At 52.9% G+C, this 15,199-nt stretch overlaps 6 protein-coding genes across 6 annotated transcripts; 1 reads left to right on the top strand and 5 right to left on the bottom strand.

Moving 5' to 3' along the window:
- Positions 1 to 397: 397 nt before the first annotated feature.
- On the bottom strand, positions 398 to 2,047 carry TrAtP1_007908 (uncharacterized protein; the record flags this gene model as incomplete). The annotated part of the gene is made up of 6 exons (XM_066113715.1): positions 398 to 857; positions 921 to 1,212; positions 1,321 to 1,355; positions 1,525 to 1,628; positions 1,732 to 1,755; positions 1,835 to 2,047. The coding sequence occupies 6 exons, from the start codon at positions 2,045 to 2,047 to the stop codon at positions 398 to 400; spliced, it is 1,128 nt and encodes a 375-aa protein (XP_065969802.1).
- A 1,714-nt stretch (positions 2,048 to 3,761) lies between these two features.
- On the top strand, positions 3,762 to 3,965 carry TrAtP1_007907 (uncharacterized protein; the record flags this gene model as incomplete). The annotated part of the gene is made up of 1 exon (XM_066113714.1): positions 3,762 to 3,965. One exon carries the CDS (start codon positions 3,762 to 3,764, stop codon positions 3,963 to 3,965), a length of 204 nt encoding a protein of 67 aa, XP_065969801.1.
- Positions 3,966 to 4,239: 274 nt separating this feature from the next.
- Positions 4,240 to 4,431, bottom strand: TrAtP1_007906 (uncharacterized protein; the record flags this gene model as incomplete). The annotated part of the gene is made up of 1 exon (XM_066113713.1): positions 4,240 to 4,431. One exon carries the CDS (start codon positions 4,429 to 4,431, stop codon positions 4,240 to 4,242), a length of 192 nt encoding a protein of 63 aa, XP_065969800.1.
- Positions 4,432 to 7,655: 3,224 nt separating this feature from the next.
- TrAtP1_007905 (uncharacterized protein) lies at positions 7,656 to 9,179 on the bottom strand (the record flags this gene model as incomplete). Its single annotated transcript, XM_014092708.2, has 1 exon — positions 7,656 to 9,179. One exon carries the CDS (start codon positions 9,177 to 9,179, stop codon positions 7,656 to 7,658), a length of 1,524 nt encoding a protein of 507 aa, XP_013948183.2.
- A 119-nt stretch (positions 9,180 to 9,298) lies between these two features.
- On the bottom strand, positions 9,299 to 10,417 carry TrAtP1_007904 (uncharacterized protein; the record flags this gene model as incomplete). Its single annotated transcript, XM_066113712.1, has 1 exon — positions 9,299 to 10,417. The coding sequence occupies one exon, from the start codon at positions 10,415 to 10,417 to the stop codon at positions 9,299 to 9,301; it is 1,119 nt and encodes a 372-aa protein (XP_065969799.1).
- Positions 10,418 to 13,024: 2,607 nt separating this feature from the next.
- TrAtP1_007903 (uncharacterized protein) lies at positions 13,025 to 13,591 on the bottom strand (the record flags this gene model as incomplete). The annotated part of the gene is made up of 3 exons (XM_066113711.1): positions 13,025 to 13,084; positions 13,153 to 13,352; positions 13,567 to 13,591. The coding sequence occupies 3 exons, from the start codon at positions 13,589 to 13,591 to the stop codon at positions 13,025 to 13,027; spliced, it is 285 nt and encodes a 94-aa protein (XP_065969798.1).
- Positions 13,592 to 15,199: the final 1,608 nt, after the last annotated feature.

The following is a 15,199-nucleotide window of genomic DNA, read 5'->3' as shown; positions in this document are numbered from 1 at the left end:
AAGCTTGAACAAATAAATAATCAAAAATTGATTTGCTACACTTCAAATCACCCGCTTAATGCGCCCTCGCTATGTAATAATAACCCAGGAAAGCAAACTCAAAAGAAAGGAGAAAAGACATGCCCTCGTCTAACAAGAGCTGCAGTTTTGGAAGCCCCCAAAAATAAAACGCATATACACAAACAGCCAGTTATCGCGACCCATTCTCATGGAAATTAGCCAAACCCTCCAATTTCGTATCAAGAAAGATAAAGTGCCCAAAACTCCGGACGCAATGAAAAGCAAGCACAACGAGGAGGACAAAGGGACATGAGTCCCTATAAAGCCGCGTATATATCAGCGTCGAGCCACAAATAAAAGGACAAACGCATTCATTTCGTTTCTAAGCCGCATCTTCTCACCAGGGTCGATTTCTATTCTGCGCTGTTGTTGCTGGAGCCATTGATATCTCGGCTGATCCATGCCCAGCATCTCCCAGGCTCTGGCTGCTTTCGTGCTCTCTAGCATCCGCACCCGGCATCGTTGTGCTCGGTTGAGTCGAGCCATCAGACTGCAGAGGCTGGACAGGTGGCAAATTACTTCGGGAACGCCTCTGTCTTCGGTTGACCAATTGTTGAGCTGCACGAGATGATGACCACTGAGTGAATCTCGATACATCTCGCAGAGAGGCTCGAACTGGTGAAGCTGGCGCGCTCGATGAGTCCGATGGCGTATTCTCACTGTCAAAAGCGGACAAATCTGTTTCTGCGCTGCGGTGTAGCTGCTGTTCGAGTATAGCAACAACGTGACCTTCACCAACTTCTTCTTCGTCATGCATAGCAGGAATCATGAGCCCCGAGTGCCTCTCTTGCGACGTCCTATGGAAAAAAGCGTTAGTCCAACATCCGGCTCGCAGTATTTGGGGACTGGGCTAACGCAACCCTGGAGGACCTGGAGGACCTGGCAATGGAGGACCTGGGGGCTCTGGAGGAACAGGAACTCGGGCTCGGGCTCTCATATAAGTCATGTAGGCTTGGGCTCTTCGGGATTCGAACTCGTGGTCAAATCGTAGTGGCAGTTTGTCGCGACAATAGGGGCAGCTGATAGACTGCTTCAGCCATATCTTGAGACAGTAGTCTCCAAATACGTGTCGGCATTTTGGCAGTCGTCGAGGTGCCTCCCTTATACCCTCGGGGAATTCTGTGCCATATTTGTTGTAGCATATGGAGCATTCTACATGTTCATGTTAGCCATTTGTCTCATTGCCAATTTCATGACGCATATACCGCGTGAGTGGGCCTGGGATTTGGGGAGTGAAATGGTCGTCTTCGCGACGCGTACCTCTATCTTTCTCAGGCAGGTCTTCAATTTTAATGCTTAATGAATAATGTAAAAGCATTTCCATGGACGAAACCTTCGACAACGGACGAGTAGGACTGTTTTCCGCAGCGGCCGCAGGCTCTTGAGCCGTTTGATGATCCAACACACCCGGCCGGTGTTCATTGTTGTTGTGACCGTCGTCTTCTTCGGTATCTCTGCTCGGACCTGATGCCGTTGGGCGCGTATTCAGTGACGCCCGCCGTGCTCTGCTGGAGTACGTCGATCTTCGATGTGGCGGCGGCGCCGAAAATCGTGGTATATGGGCGGTGCTGTATCAAGTAGAATGTAAGTATTGAGGAAACAAAGTGCCACGGCTACGACTTTGGCAGTCATGGCTACAGAAAAGGCGTAAGCATATTCCGCATCACTTACATGAAGGCGAGTAGTAACTTTGTGCTCGTGCCATGCGAGATGCAAGCCGGCGATTATATGTGGCAGAACCCGCCGGCTGAGGATCTAGCCCTACTGGCCCTACTTGATGCATCTGTGGAGGACCGACATAGTAGGGCAATGCTGGCATGGTTCCGTCCAAACCCGTATTGGCATGCATTCCCATCCCCATATTACTTGCGGGAGGTTGCGACGGATACCCCGACCCTACGGCTGGTAGTGCTGGCATTGGCTCATACGTGAGCCCGCCTGACATATTCACCATGCCGCCATAGTTGGGCGGAATAGGAGATTGCATTGGGTGAGAAGCCCAATGGCCCTGGTGAGGCATATATAAACCCCCATTAGGGTGTGGCAGAGTGTAGCTCTGAGATATGGGGTTTGGCAACAAAGGTACACCACTGAAACTCGTTTGGTAAGGTTCGAGGCTCGTACTAGGTCGACCTAGCGAGTGGTGAGCCCGAGGCCGGGGAGCATGATTTTGTCCCAAATATGCTTGTGGTTGTGGCCCCGATGGATGATTGTGCTCGGGGGGCATCCAGGAGGGCACCGGCGGTCCATTAAGGGGTTCTGGATGGTACGGCCTGCCTGGGTGAGGCGTTCTGTTGTTGGGGTTGTCCATTACAGGCTATCCGTAGCCTGGTGTCGATGCGCAGCTCTCAAAATTGCCATGCACCGAGGTGGCACACTCGCTCCAAGGCTTTTCGCTGGGAAGACGGTGAGGAAGTTGTTCTCGGCCTGAGTAACAAGAGATGAGAAATAGGAGCGGTTAGTGAAGGCAGTCCAATCACCGTGAGAGGTAGCAATGAATAGCAATAAAACAATAACAGTGTCGTCTTAGAAAGATTACGAGGCGTGATCCAGTAGCAAAGCCGGATGTAGGGAAAACAAGAGCAGGATCCTTGTTGCAGTCGTCGATCCCCCCCGGGAAGCAGATCCAAGGTCGATGGTAGCCAGAGCTCCGGGCAAGCAGTCTAAGGCTCATGAATAATAGATCAATTGATGTCTTCAGAATGGCAGTAGCGACGGGCTCATCCACGCTCGGGCGTAGTTCCTCCAGCAGAGCCTTGAGGAAAGCCCTTGGGGAAGTCCTTGATCAAGCGGATGTTGGAATAGAGGCCAGGTTGGGCAAGATCTGACCAGCTGCCTAATAAGAAACATGCAGTGGCCGAGGCGTGAGAACCGTGACGGAGAAGGATCCAAGAGACAGCTTGGGCGCGTGAGGCGATGTAAGCCAATGTTTCTGAGATTGAGAAAATAAAACTGCAGGTTGAAGATCGAACAGGCCTCCGTTTTCATGGGATACGAAAACGGAGACGTTTATATATATCGCGCGGCGCAACAGCCGTTAATAGACTCAGGCGTCGAATGTGGCCTGCTCGGTTGGGCGCTGCCTCTACTTTCCACCGCCGGCGAACTCGGAAACTCTTTTTTTCTTGGGGATTGCGTTTGTGCCAATTATGGCTTGCACTTGCGCTACTGCTTGGGAGCTACCTACCTGGTAGCTACAGTAGCTCTCTTCCCCGCCCCTGGATTATAACAGACACCAAAGCCTGGGCGTCTCGAGCTGTCTGTAACGAGTCGTTGTCTTTCAATGTATTTTATATATCAGTACATGAGGCTTCCAATGTAGATCTCCAATGTAGATCCTCAGCGCAGAAGGTCAACGTCGAAGGACAACGTAAAAGGCCAACGTTACGCGGGGCTGACGTGCGCGGGGCAGAGCTCGGCGATATTTACAGCAAGATTTTTGTTGCTAGAGATAACAGCTCCGCAGGGTTCTGGCCTGCCTAGTAGGCAAATGTTGTTTTTAGGAGGCGCACCGTGACGAGAACCTTGTAGGTTCCTGCCTGCGCAGTGGCTTCCAGCTCCCCACGGATCGGCCAAGATACGCCAAGGGCCACCGTCAAGGCCTCTGTTTGGGCTATGGCTGGCCTGGCAGCGGGGCGCTGATTCGGTGGCAGGAAGCGTGGCGGATAAAGTCGACGACGAAGAACAAGAAGAGGCCGACGATGGCTTCAGAAGAGGAAAAGATGCACGGAAGCTGGGCGAGGTGGACGTGCGGAGGAAGGGCGAGGTGGGAGGACTGGCTGGATAAGAAGGCCGCAGCGGGAGAAGGAGCAAAAGTACAAGCGGCAAGGGCAAGCGGCAAGGGCAAAGTAGAGAAAAGGCAGGAGCTGGAGCTGGAGCTGGAGCTGGAGCTGGAGCAAAGCTGAGAGTCGGAGAGCGCAGGCAGGTGCAACAGGCCTTGCGGGAGCTGCGACAAATGGCAAGAACAGAAGGAAGAAGGAAGGAAGAGAGATGGAGGAAAGAGAACTCGGCAAGCACGCGTGATAGCAAGGAGAATATTAAGAGGTAGCCCACCTCGGGTCATCCATTCAGTCAAAGCATGCCACGGCTACACTGATCATCAAATCAAATCACATCGTCCCCAGCTGGAGCTCCAGCCAAGTCGGGCCCGTCTGCGTCGTCCTCAGGGCGCTCCAAGTCTCAAAGTCTCCATCGGCCGTCTGTCGAGCAAGCAGACGCATCGGCACCGGCGTCGGATGAGCCGCCCTCTGCTGGGCGACCGCAAAGCTTGAGGCACGCACCCGCATACACCATACTGTACACGCTACCAGTCGCATGCCGGCAGGAATTCATTCTCGTCCTTGGACCGCCAACAATCTCCACGGCGGACATTGCTGCGATTGGCACACGGCCTTGCTTAGCCTCCATGTACTGTGTCGTCGCACGTTCTCCGTGCTAGCAGCCATAAGACACCTCATTCACCGCGCGAGACTAGTTGGGTTGCAAGTGGGCAATCAATACATGCCGAGCCCGTGCGTGTGCAAGACGCCTGGGCGACAAAATGCGGCGATTTGCATCATGTACGTACATGGCGGCGCGGGGCACAGAAACGGGGGAAGCCAAAGGCAAAAGGCCTGAGGGAGGCTTTGAAACCAACGCCTAGCCCGATGGATGAACAAAAGGGCAGATTGGGCCTCTCGCCTGATGAGCTGCATCTCATTGCCTGACGTGCACGTCGTGGGCCCAGGCTTCAGGCCACCCAAAGCAATAGCGGCACGAATCGGCCAGTCGACTTCTCTGCAGTCCATGTGTGCTCACGAAGCAAGCACAAGGGGAGTCAGGGAATGCATCGGGGTCGTCAGCCCAAGTGGTAACATCACATGAGTAGCATCTTTGCCCGAAGGGACTGCGGGAAATGGTGGCCGCCAGACAGGGACGGTCGATCAATCAGCTCGAAACGATAAAATTGGCCCTTGGCTTTGACCCGGTCAGCTTTGGGCTCCGTGATTGGGGCGCCCAAATCTTGCGTGTGTCGCACTGCTCTCGCCTCTTGCTCTGATGTGGCGGCGGACCTGGGCTGCTGGGTTCGAACTCAGCAAAGACGTTGTCGCCATGACGAAGCAATTATTCAAACTTTTGCCAAGTTCTTTGGGGGAAATATGTTCTAGCCTTGAGTCTATGCCTAGCACTTGGGACTGCTGATATGTTTACCGCATCTTATACAAACGCGGACACAAAGGTATACGCCCCACCGGAGTCAACCGGGCCAGCCCGGTGGTCCTGTCCGAGTCTCCGGAGACCTTCCAGATTCGGCCACGACACGGCGGATATATATATATATATATATATCTTGTTCTTTTCATTGGGCTTCTATACTTCAAACATCGTCGTGGCTACTGTCTACTTGATACCCTTTTTCTTTCTCACCTCTTTTCCTCTTCGCTTGGGGGTTCGGGGACCTTTTGTTTGCCCCCTTCGCCCAAGCATACGCGCTATGTCTAGGTATGCAGCCGCTGGGACGGGGTCTCCGTCACGGCCGTGAGGGGTATCTTGTTGTAGGGATGGACGAGTGAGGGGCCACGCCATGTTTGCGGAGGCGCATCAGCTCTTTAAAAACCCAGCCCCTCGCTGGCTAGCAATGGCCAAGGAGTGAGTAGCTCTTTCGCCTAATGCATCGGAATCTACCATCTAGCCATTACGCGACCATGTGAATGCCTGGCTCACGCAGCACCGAAAACAGCCCCTCTCCTGCTTGGCCCATGGTACATAAAAGCCGAGCAGCATTCCTTGCGGCCTTTTTGCACCGGCAAACCGAACATTCGTCACAGTGAACGCGGGAACATCAGCCGCATGGAATTATGGCGACCAACCCAACTTGTTGGACCTAGCAAAGCAAAGCAGTGTCGCTCCATCACGGCAGCCATCCACTGTGCTGTCTCCATGTATGGCTGGGTCATCAACTTTGGCCATTCTCCTTGAATGCAGCTGGCCGTCTGACCTGTCACCTACCTTGTCTGGCGCCCCTACATCACTAGGCTCTACTCCCTTGACGCCGTACCATCGTGTCTCAGCTGTTGGAAGTTTACGGAGCAGATACTTTTCTACTACGGCTAATATTTTCACGGGCGTGATGAGAAGGTTTCGGGGTAGGGGATGAGACTAGAAAAACAAAAGACTCGAGTCTTTGGTTGATCGACTTCCTGTTTCTCTCTCGGCTGCGTTTGTATACGAGCCCTGTCTTTGTCCAACCCCGAAACTGGAACCCTGAATCACAAGATCCCCGCTGTTGTCGTTGACCAGGCGGCTTCTGCGCTAATATTTCATTTATGAGTTCTTCCCACCCTTGCACCAATATTTGCCCAAATCACAGTCGCCGCCCATTATCCCTCCCCAAGTGGCTCTTCTTATGATTTGGTGAATACATACACGGCCCTTTTCCTAGACACATATTCACTCGGACCTATTCCGGCGAGTGTACTCGGTTCTCATCTATTGCTTACCACTAACTAAATTGCGTATTCAAAAGAGCCAAATACCGTCGAGGCAATTGAGTCACCCTCGTATCTGATGGAAAACTCGGGCCAGAGCTTGATACAGCCAATACCCCTCTCACCCCTCTCACCCGTTTCACTCTCTGCCAGGGCCAGGCATGATACAGAGTAGACTTCACTGCAGGCCGCCCAAAAGTGCTCTTTTGCCTTGTTTTCGCTAGTGAAAAGGCTCGCGCCGTATGCTATTCTTGAGCTCCAACCCAAGTCGTACCCCGTATCCAATGTATTGTCGCCACAACACTAGCGACTGGCTAATACACGCCAAACATTGACTGAAAATGCCTAGCATACCTTAGTAGGCAGATGGCAGGAACACGCGAGGTTGATTGTTAATTTCAACGATTTGACAACGGCGCCATGCTTGACGTGAGTCATTCTTTATTATCTATGGGAATCTGGCGAGTCGTTTCTCTCGCTAGCACGTATGTTGTATGCTAAGCCAAGACTGTCTTCCCTTCCTATCATATCGTTGCATCATCTAGGCCAATGAATCGACCAAGACTGCAGTCGCACTCATTCCGTCGGCAAAAGTCTTTGCGCCGAGCAGATTTGTCGCTGCGGAGAAATGGCTGTCGTCCCTCTGGATGCCGTGGCCTTGTTGCATTGCTTGGCTTTTTTCTCTATGCCTCCGGTACGTAGCGAAACCCAACCGCATTTCGCCACCTCTCACACAGCAAATGTTGCAGCATGACTGCAGCAGCTAGCCCCAGTCTCTCTCTGTATACCTAGTGGGCTAAGACTCTGTGTTGGCTCGGCTTGTTTGTGTTATCCCCCCATCTTCGGCAAAAAAACGATGAGGAAGAAAAAGTAAATATGTATTTCGTGTCTGGGGCGATGCTCGTAGCTTCCGTTTTCGAGTGAATCTGATTGTTTTTGTGATTAGATTGTTCGAAGCGACTGCAGATGGCAGCTCAGCTAAAAGGGAAGAAAAAAAACCCCCCCATTTTGAATGCAAAGCCATTTATGTCAAATAGATGCAATTCTTTTTGCAGTCATCGCCGAGATATGCATTTTGATGCACCTTGCTGGTGACTCATTCTCAAAGGCAGCGCAATAGATGATGCGTCAAGCTTTCTTTGGTAATCGATATTTTCCTCCTACAATCTCCAGCTCGCCTTCTGCAATCTTCTCGGCCAGAAATTCTTGTAGTTCCTCGTTACTCCAAGGACACCCGTCGGCAATGAGCATCTTCATCATCATTGCAATCTGTCCGAGGGGCATTGCCGGACTCGAGTTGGTCAACATACCGACAATGAATTGCCAGTAGACGATCCTCTGCTCTCTCTCCTTTGTATTTATGCCCTTTGGTTTCTTCGGTGATGGTTGTTCGTAGCTGTCCAGCCCGTCGTCCAGGGCATCTTCATCCTCCATCAAGTCGTCGTCGTCTCCCTGCTTGCTTTCAACAAGCGTCTCCAGCACAACGTACGTCTTGTTTCCGACATCGCGCACAACTCGCTGCGCCACCCAGAACCTGAGGGCACTCTCTAAAAGATCTTCGTCAATCATGAGCTTCTCCCACAGTTCATTAAAGGTCCGCTGGACCGGGCCAGCCGCGCCTGAGCCGTCGTCGTTTTCGTCGTCATTGTGAAACTCGTAAATGACGGCCGCTTCGTATGTCTTGCAGTCCAACTCGATGAATCTATCATCAAAGTCCAACCTAACCGTTGCAGACCCCAAGTGGTCCAGCCAGTTGAGCTTCCGCGAAGACTTGAGTTGCTCAAAGCCCTTTTCGTATTTCTTTTGGACTTCCACGACCGGCGCGGGAACGGTAAATGGGTCCTTTGGCAAACTAGGCCAAAATAGACGAGACAAGATCTTTGAATGATATGCAAGCGAGCTTGCTTCTAGCTCACCATCGTCCTTCAAGTTCCGTCGAAGGACTGTATCCACGCGCTTGGAATCCACAATGTCACGTATCATCACATCGCAGTTCTGCAGAGCTGCCTCTCCAAACCGCTTCTTCAGCAGGCCGAGGACCTTGATCTCCTGTTGAAAGCTGGCCTGTTTGGAGAGCAGCCGCTCCGCAACAATGGCCTGGAACTCTTTGATGAAGACATCCTGTAAGCCGAGAGCGCTTATCAAGGTGCCTATTATGTCCTCGTTCTTGGGCCGTTTGTAGTTGACGCCGGCATCCACGGGGTCAGGGACCCAGGTCATGTCATTCCAGTCAAGATCTTCATCGTCAGCGCGGCTTTGGTGCTGTTGCGACGTTTCATTGAGAATGGTGGCAAGCTCCACCAGCTTCCCCTTGTTCTCATCAGTATTTGCGCCATTTGGATTAGCCAGCAACCCGGTGACGACGATGCGAATGGCATCGTCTCTATTCCACAAGCACAGTTTCAGCGCGGGCACAACCCTATCAAGCAAAACTTTGGAGTGGTCGAGGGCATGGAATGTCCGGATCATGGAAATGTAGGTTTGCAAAATATCGAGTGTTGAGCGGCCAGGGTGTAGCAGTCTTGCCTGGAGAGAGGCCGAAAAGGCATCCGTAAGATGAAGGCGCCGCTGGGGCGTTGTCACGGAGGCTGCCAGGTCATCGAGGCCCCCCTTTACTATCCGGCCAGTGTAGGACAATGTCAAAGAGCTCATGCATCCGCAGCGTGGCGAGCCGTCCAATGGCTACGTCTCTCCACCGCTCTACATCATTCCAGGCCACTTGGCCACCAAGACGGCCGAGGACTTCCACCGCCAGCCGACTATAGTGATTCTCAACCCAGTCGCGCAGATGATTTAGGCAAAGGGGGGCCAGTTATTGCCCGGGCATTACGTCTCCCATCAGACACCTTCCAAACCTTGCTATAAGAATCCCTGATGAAGTCTTGCATGCAGGCATCCATTATTTCAGCAAAGAGAACTTGGAACCTGTCACCGCCCAACCCAACGTTTTGCAAGGATTCAAGGAGGGTGAAAAGTTCACCACGTGCCTTGGGAACATTGGCTCCACGGCTCCATCCCGGGCCAAGGCCGCTGCCGCGATTTCCAGAGCCAAGTATTATGCGCAAATTATGATGCAGAACACTACGGAGGACAGTTATCAGCTCAGGAGTCCACGAGTTGCCAACAATCGCGTGCATGTCTCTCCTAAACTTGGCCATGGCCGCCTCTGAAGCAGACGTGTCATTGCGGAAACCCCTGGTGATGAGCGTCAGGCCGTATAGATACTGCCTATGCGCGGCCTCCAGGGTGCCTATGATGCTGCGGAGAACCTGAGAGTGACTCCCCTGATGGCTCGAGGTACATGCAGCGAGCAAAGGGAGCACTTGGTGGAGGAAGTGCTGACGGGCTTGTCGAGAATGCCATGACAAGATGTCTTCCACATGAGTAGCTTGTGGCAGCGTAGCAGTAGGATCCAAGACGAGGGACAGACAATCGTAGAAAGTGACATCGAGATCCTGCGATTCAGGGGCAGGGGCACCGAAGGAATCCTCGACGGCCACAGAGGTAGGCAGTTGAATGCGCGAGGTGACTACATGCCAGGCATGGTCCCACCGTAACTGGTCGCTCACGCCCGGAGCATCAGTAGCAGCAGAAGTAGCGGAAGACTGCTGCGTGGAATGGTTGCCACGCGTCCGTCGACCAGTGACGGCAGCAGAGCCGTGAGCACTGCCAGAGCTGCTGTGGCTGGCGGCGTGCCTTTTTGGACGCGACGATGATGATGCTGATGACGACGTTGATGCTGCCGCCGGCCCGTACGAGCTCGGGATTGGCTCACCGGCTACACCGACGGCTGAAGCTAGAGAAGCCGGCTGCGAGGAATCGGGTGGGAAGACGGAGCGAAAGATGTTGTGTTTGCGGGTGCGGACTCTAGCGGCTGTGGTCGTGGCCATGATTGATCGACACCATGAAATAACCAACCCCAGGCTCAAGAACAGGCCACAGTCTGCAGGCACAGACACAGGCAGGCACACGACTTGCTGGATCGCTTGTCAACCAATGCGGTGCGTTGCTTCGCGGCCTGGAACTTGCGGGCGGAGTCAGCAGACAAGGCTCAGATGTGCCGCCAAAACCGTGCCAGCCATCACTCGGGAGACTTCCTGCGCGGCAGACCGAACGAGGAGAAAAGGAAGAAACAAGCGTGCTGCGAAATGGACCGTCTTTGCCCGAGGGCGAGGCTGCTGCTCGGGGTTGTCTTGGCCGTCGTAAATAGACCAGTGGGGTGGAAGAGGCAGAAAAATACTTGTATCACAATAAACAAAGACCAGCCGTGGTGATGCTGCGGGGGTTGGATGCGCGGCCTGTGGTTGGCTGATCGGCGCAAGGCCCTGTCCGTCCCTGTGTACCTGTGTCCACCTCAAGGTACGGGCTACGGAGTCCGGGTGACGGAGGTACTTACGGAGCAAAGAGCCCCAGACACGAGTACCAGAAGCTTGTACCTTGGCTTGCCCGAAAGGCGACAAGAGACAGCGAAGCCTCGGCTAAAATCAGGCCATATTTCTTCAAGCTATGGGGCTCCTCCAGGTCCCGGACAGCGGCTCAGTCCCGCTGCAGTAAGCGACATGCAGCGCTTAAGTGCGCTAAGCGACGCATCCCTCCGGAGGAGAGTAGACGCAGCAGATTAGCGGTGCGTCTTGTCTGCCACCCCCCAACTGCCAACCGGGAACTTAGGTCAGCCACCACGAGTTAAGTAAGCCGTGGATGCGCACTTTATTACCCAGGTAGGCAGACGCACACTTGTCGTTGTCGGCCTACTTTTTTGTACGAGGTCAAGTGGCGATGGTATACGAGACACAATGCTGAGGCATGGATGAGAATGGACAGACAGGTACGCAATACAGCAGGAAAGGGGGCTGACAACTGGATGGAGATGTGCAAAGGGGAATGTACAGGTTAAGGTAAAGACATCTCCGCGCTGGCTGTATAGCTCAATAGTTAGGCGAATCAATCAAGAATCTGGCAACTTGATATGGTACGTTAACTGGTGTTTTGCCAAGGGCCCTTGTCTTGCTCCCTCAACAATTTACCATTTAACCACCCGCTCAGCCTCTGGTTGTGAATGATGCTTGTCTGCACCCATGGAGGCGTACGCTTGTAGCTCGCCTGCTAGTGCGTACTATCCATTCAAGGAGATCAGATGAGATGCGCAATGACACATCAGACACGGCATTCGCAAGAATGATGCTTGCAAGCTGATTAATGGATGTTGAGATGGCAAGAGAAAGCGACAGCGACCAGCGAAACCCGGCATTCGAGAGCCGGCGGACAAGAATTGAACCATGGCTGGCTGAATGCCAAGACCATGGCTAGGTATCCAGCCTATTGCATAGTAGCTAGCTATCCATTGTCCAGAAAGGGTATAAAATCGAAAGAAAGGCAAGAAAAATAAATAAATGAAAGTAAGAAGCGTATTGCTTACCCCGGCACTGCGGGAAAAGGGAAAAGGATAAAGACAAGAGGCGCCGGTGAGCTTCCTTACTGCGATCGCTGCCATACTCGCAGCGCCTCCGAGTTGTGACAGCATGTACAGTATGTGTCAATGCGAGAAATGCGAGGTAAGCTTGCTGCTTCTCCTCACGCTAGTGGTGTAAGAAACACGGGCTATTCGTAATACAGATTCGCTCTCGTTCGGAGCGCCGGACCTAGCTATGCCTACTCTTCCGCTTTTCGGGGCAAGTCTCGGGCCACTTTCGGCCGGAGATGTCAGCGATTTCGGGTCCGGGAGTGGCACGTCGTAAGCTTTCTGGCTGCTGGTGGGTACCGCCGTCCCAAGCCTCAGTGGCTAGCTGTGCATACTTGTACGAGCATAGGTTAGTAATGGCAATAGGCAGCTATCGTTGGCAGGCAGAAAGGAGGGACGTCCCGTACTTTCACCCAAAAGTGCCCCGATGCCCTTGGTGTCTGTTGTGTAGCAGTGAATGCAGGGATGAGACGGAGTGTGCTGCTCCGTGCAAGAGCTCGCGCAAGTGCGTATTGGTAGCATCTACTTGTAGGACACGCCGGAGAGTGCTTTGTACCTACTACTAGCCGTATTGCTAATACTAGGTAGTCGTAGCTCACTCACGGTTCGCGGCTCGTGGCTCGTGGTTCGCGCTCCAGTTTGAAGCCACCGACGAGTGAGTGAGTGCCCCCAGTCGCGCGACAGGCCAGCGACAGCCGTAGTGCCTGAATGTGCATCCCTGATCTAGTTGTGTTGTCGGGGGTCTGGCCCCCATCAAACAGAGTGACCCAAAGGTCCAGTATCCTAGGACAGAGCTCGAGCCCCCGGGACGCAAAGTGAAATTTAATGTTGCGTTCAGATGCTTGCTATCGGCCTTGATTGCGGGACCCCCCAGTGGCGCTTCCGTAAGCACTCTCATCTGGCGTTCGCTGCTCGCCACTTTTTGTCTCCGAGTAGCATGGTGTGCTATACGCTTCGGAATCGTAGGTCCTAGGTACTTTGCTTGTATAGGTAGCTGCGGTACGTTTGGTGTTCCGGCCATAGTACATGCATGTTGCTCTCATATTTTCAAAACTTGTACATGTGCCGCTTGTTTCTTTTGCCCCTGGTCGAGCTCACCCTGGTCAAGGTTAATCAAATGCTTTCTCGGAAAGGGCACTTCGGCTGCCTCCCAAGCTTGCTTCTGACCTCTTGTTTAGCGTGAAGCCACACGTTCTGCTCACGACGTCTCACCCCACTCAGAACGTCGTGCTCCACTGGCGAGGACACGGCCCCCAATATGCTTGGAAAAGACTCATCTAGCCCTACCTTCTGCAAGAGCAATGAGAGGGGCGAGTAATCGCTGTGTGGAATGGCTATTGCTGAGCGGTTAGAGCGCAATTCGTACACTAGACCCAGGTAATATGTGGTTAGCTTGGCAAAGATGCCTGTTGATGTTTTTTCTTGCTTGGAGAGAAAAAAGGAGGGGAGGGGGGTTTTCAGGGGTGGTGGAGGAACAAGAATGACAGGAGGAGGGTTTGAAAGCAAGAAGAAAGGAAACAAGCAGGTTGGAGCTATACAACGAGCCATGGGTGTGGCAAAGACTGATGAGCAGGACGCTACCTGAGCCGCGATCTTTTGGTCCCATTCGGCACCATTTCTCATCACCTCTCGCTCTTTTCGTTCTATATGTCTCGGCATATCTGGTGCAGGGCTAGTCAAGTAAGCAACCAAGCCGCGCAACTTGAGTTGCTACTCCGTACGGAGAAGAAACCAGCGATTTGGAATGCTGGGCATAAGTCCGTCAGTTGGCCCACTTTCTGGACCGCTCGCTGGGCCTGGTACAGTAGGTATGAGCTATCGTGAAGAAGCAATCATGGTCCCCCAGCACCCAGTAGTGCGGCTCGTAATGCTCGGAGCATCATCTTGAATGCCGCACAAGTACGGTATGCCGGCGGAATTGGCAATTCATGGGCGATCTGCCCTGGCCACTGCTCTCGTGGCAATTCCCCCTTGTCGCAGTGCCATGGAGGAGAAAAAACACCAAGAAGGGGTGTCGAATGGAGCCCTACAGGGCTGGCGGGTGCGGAGTAGCTACTTGTACACCCGCTTATGCAATCTTCCAGCGGATATAGCGATATCCAGAGAGCCTCTAGCCAAGCCAAAGGTATGCAGCTGCAGGGGCGTGGCTCTTCATTAAGAGCACATGCTCTGCGCCCCACCCCTAGCAATGTTCGCTAGTCGTTCTTCCGGTCTTCTCGGGCACCTGCCGTTGACACGCCCCCTTACTTGTCTCCCATTTTTCCCTTGTGCTTTTCAGTTTTTGACATTCTTACTGTACGATTTCCACTGCCACACCCCTACAGTACCAGCTTTCATCGCTGTTGGTGGGTCGAATTCGAGGTATCATCTATACTTTTCATCTCAAGGCCTGGTCCCTATGCTTCTTTTTTTTTTTCCTTGTGAGGGAAATCATCGGCTTGGACATGGTCATGGCCCCCTGTCCAAAAAGCAAATCACAGAACGCACAGACATTCTCCGTACTAGACAGATAGTATACGAGGAGCATTACAAATGTCCTCTTTGATGCCCTGTATCAAGTGCATGGTGCGCACCGAAACTACCTTGATTGCTTGAGTTGCCTCGTTCAACTGCTAGGACGTTTCATGTCCCGCCGTCGCATGCAATGCACTATCAGTGTTGACCGTCTTGTGATGGGGGTTGAGGAAGTCTTCCCCTTTTGCCAGGTTGTGTCTTGTCTATCTTACCAAGTTAGGAAGCAGACTATTGCTAACAGACAACTACGACAACTAGGTACCGCTCCCTGCTAACTCGGATCCCATCATCTTGAAATAGCGTTCAAGTGCCTGAGCGCTCAAGCAAGTGCCGTGCGCCACCACTATACATGGTGGAAATCTTGGGTTGAGCCAGGTTGGCAACCTTGAAGCATTGTCCGCGAAACGCCAGCACTTGATCAACCATCTCTTACCAACATACGGACTAGTGATGTCTCTGACATCTCTCCTGACTGTGCATCTTCGCGATGGATGAGCTCTGTTTTCTTTATTTAGCAAAGGGGCAGGGCTGCAATTTCACTTACAAGACCCAAGACCGCCTATTCACAACGAGGCTATGTCGCGTCTGCAGAGCTAAACCCGAGAGTCTGCCCTGTGGGCGCTCTAGCCTGTCGGATGGCTGTCGATCACTGGCCCTATCGTATAACTGTGCCACTGGACGACACCCGATCATTCTTGAC

Source organism: Trichoderma atroviride, chromosome 4 (assembly GCF_020647795.1).
Source record: "Trichoderma atroviride chromosome 4, complete sequence".
In the NCBI taxonomy this organism is placed as follows: domain Eukaryota; kingdom Fungi; phylum Ascomycota; class Sordariomycetes; order Hypocreales; family Hypocreaceae; genus Trichoderma; species Trichoderma atroviride.
The sequence above is the reverse complement of the archived record's forward strand: the minus strand, read 5'-3'. Positions and strand labels throughout refer to the sequence as shown.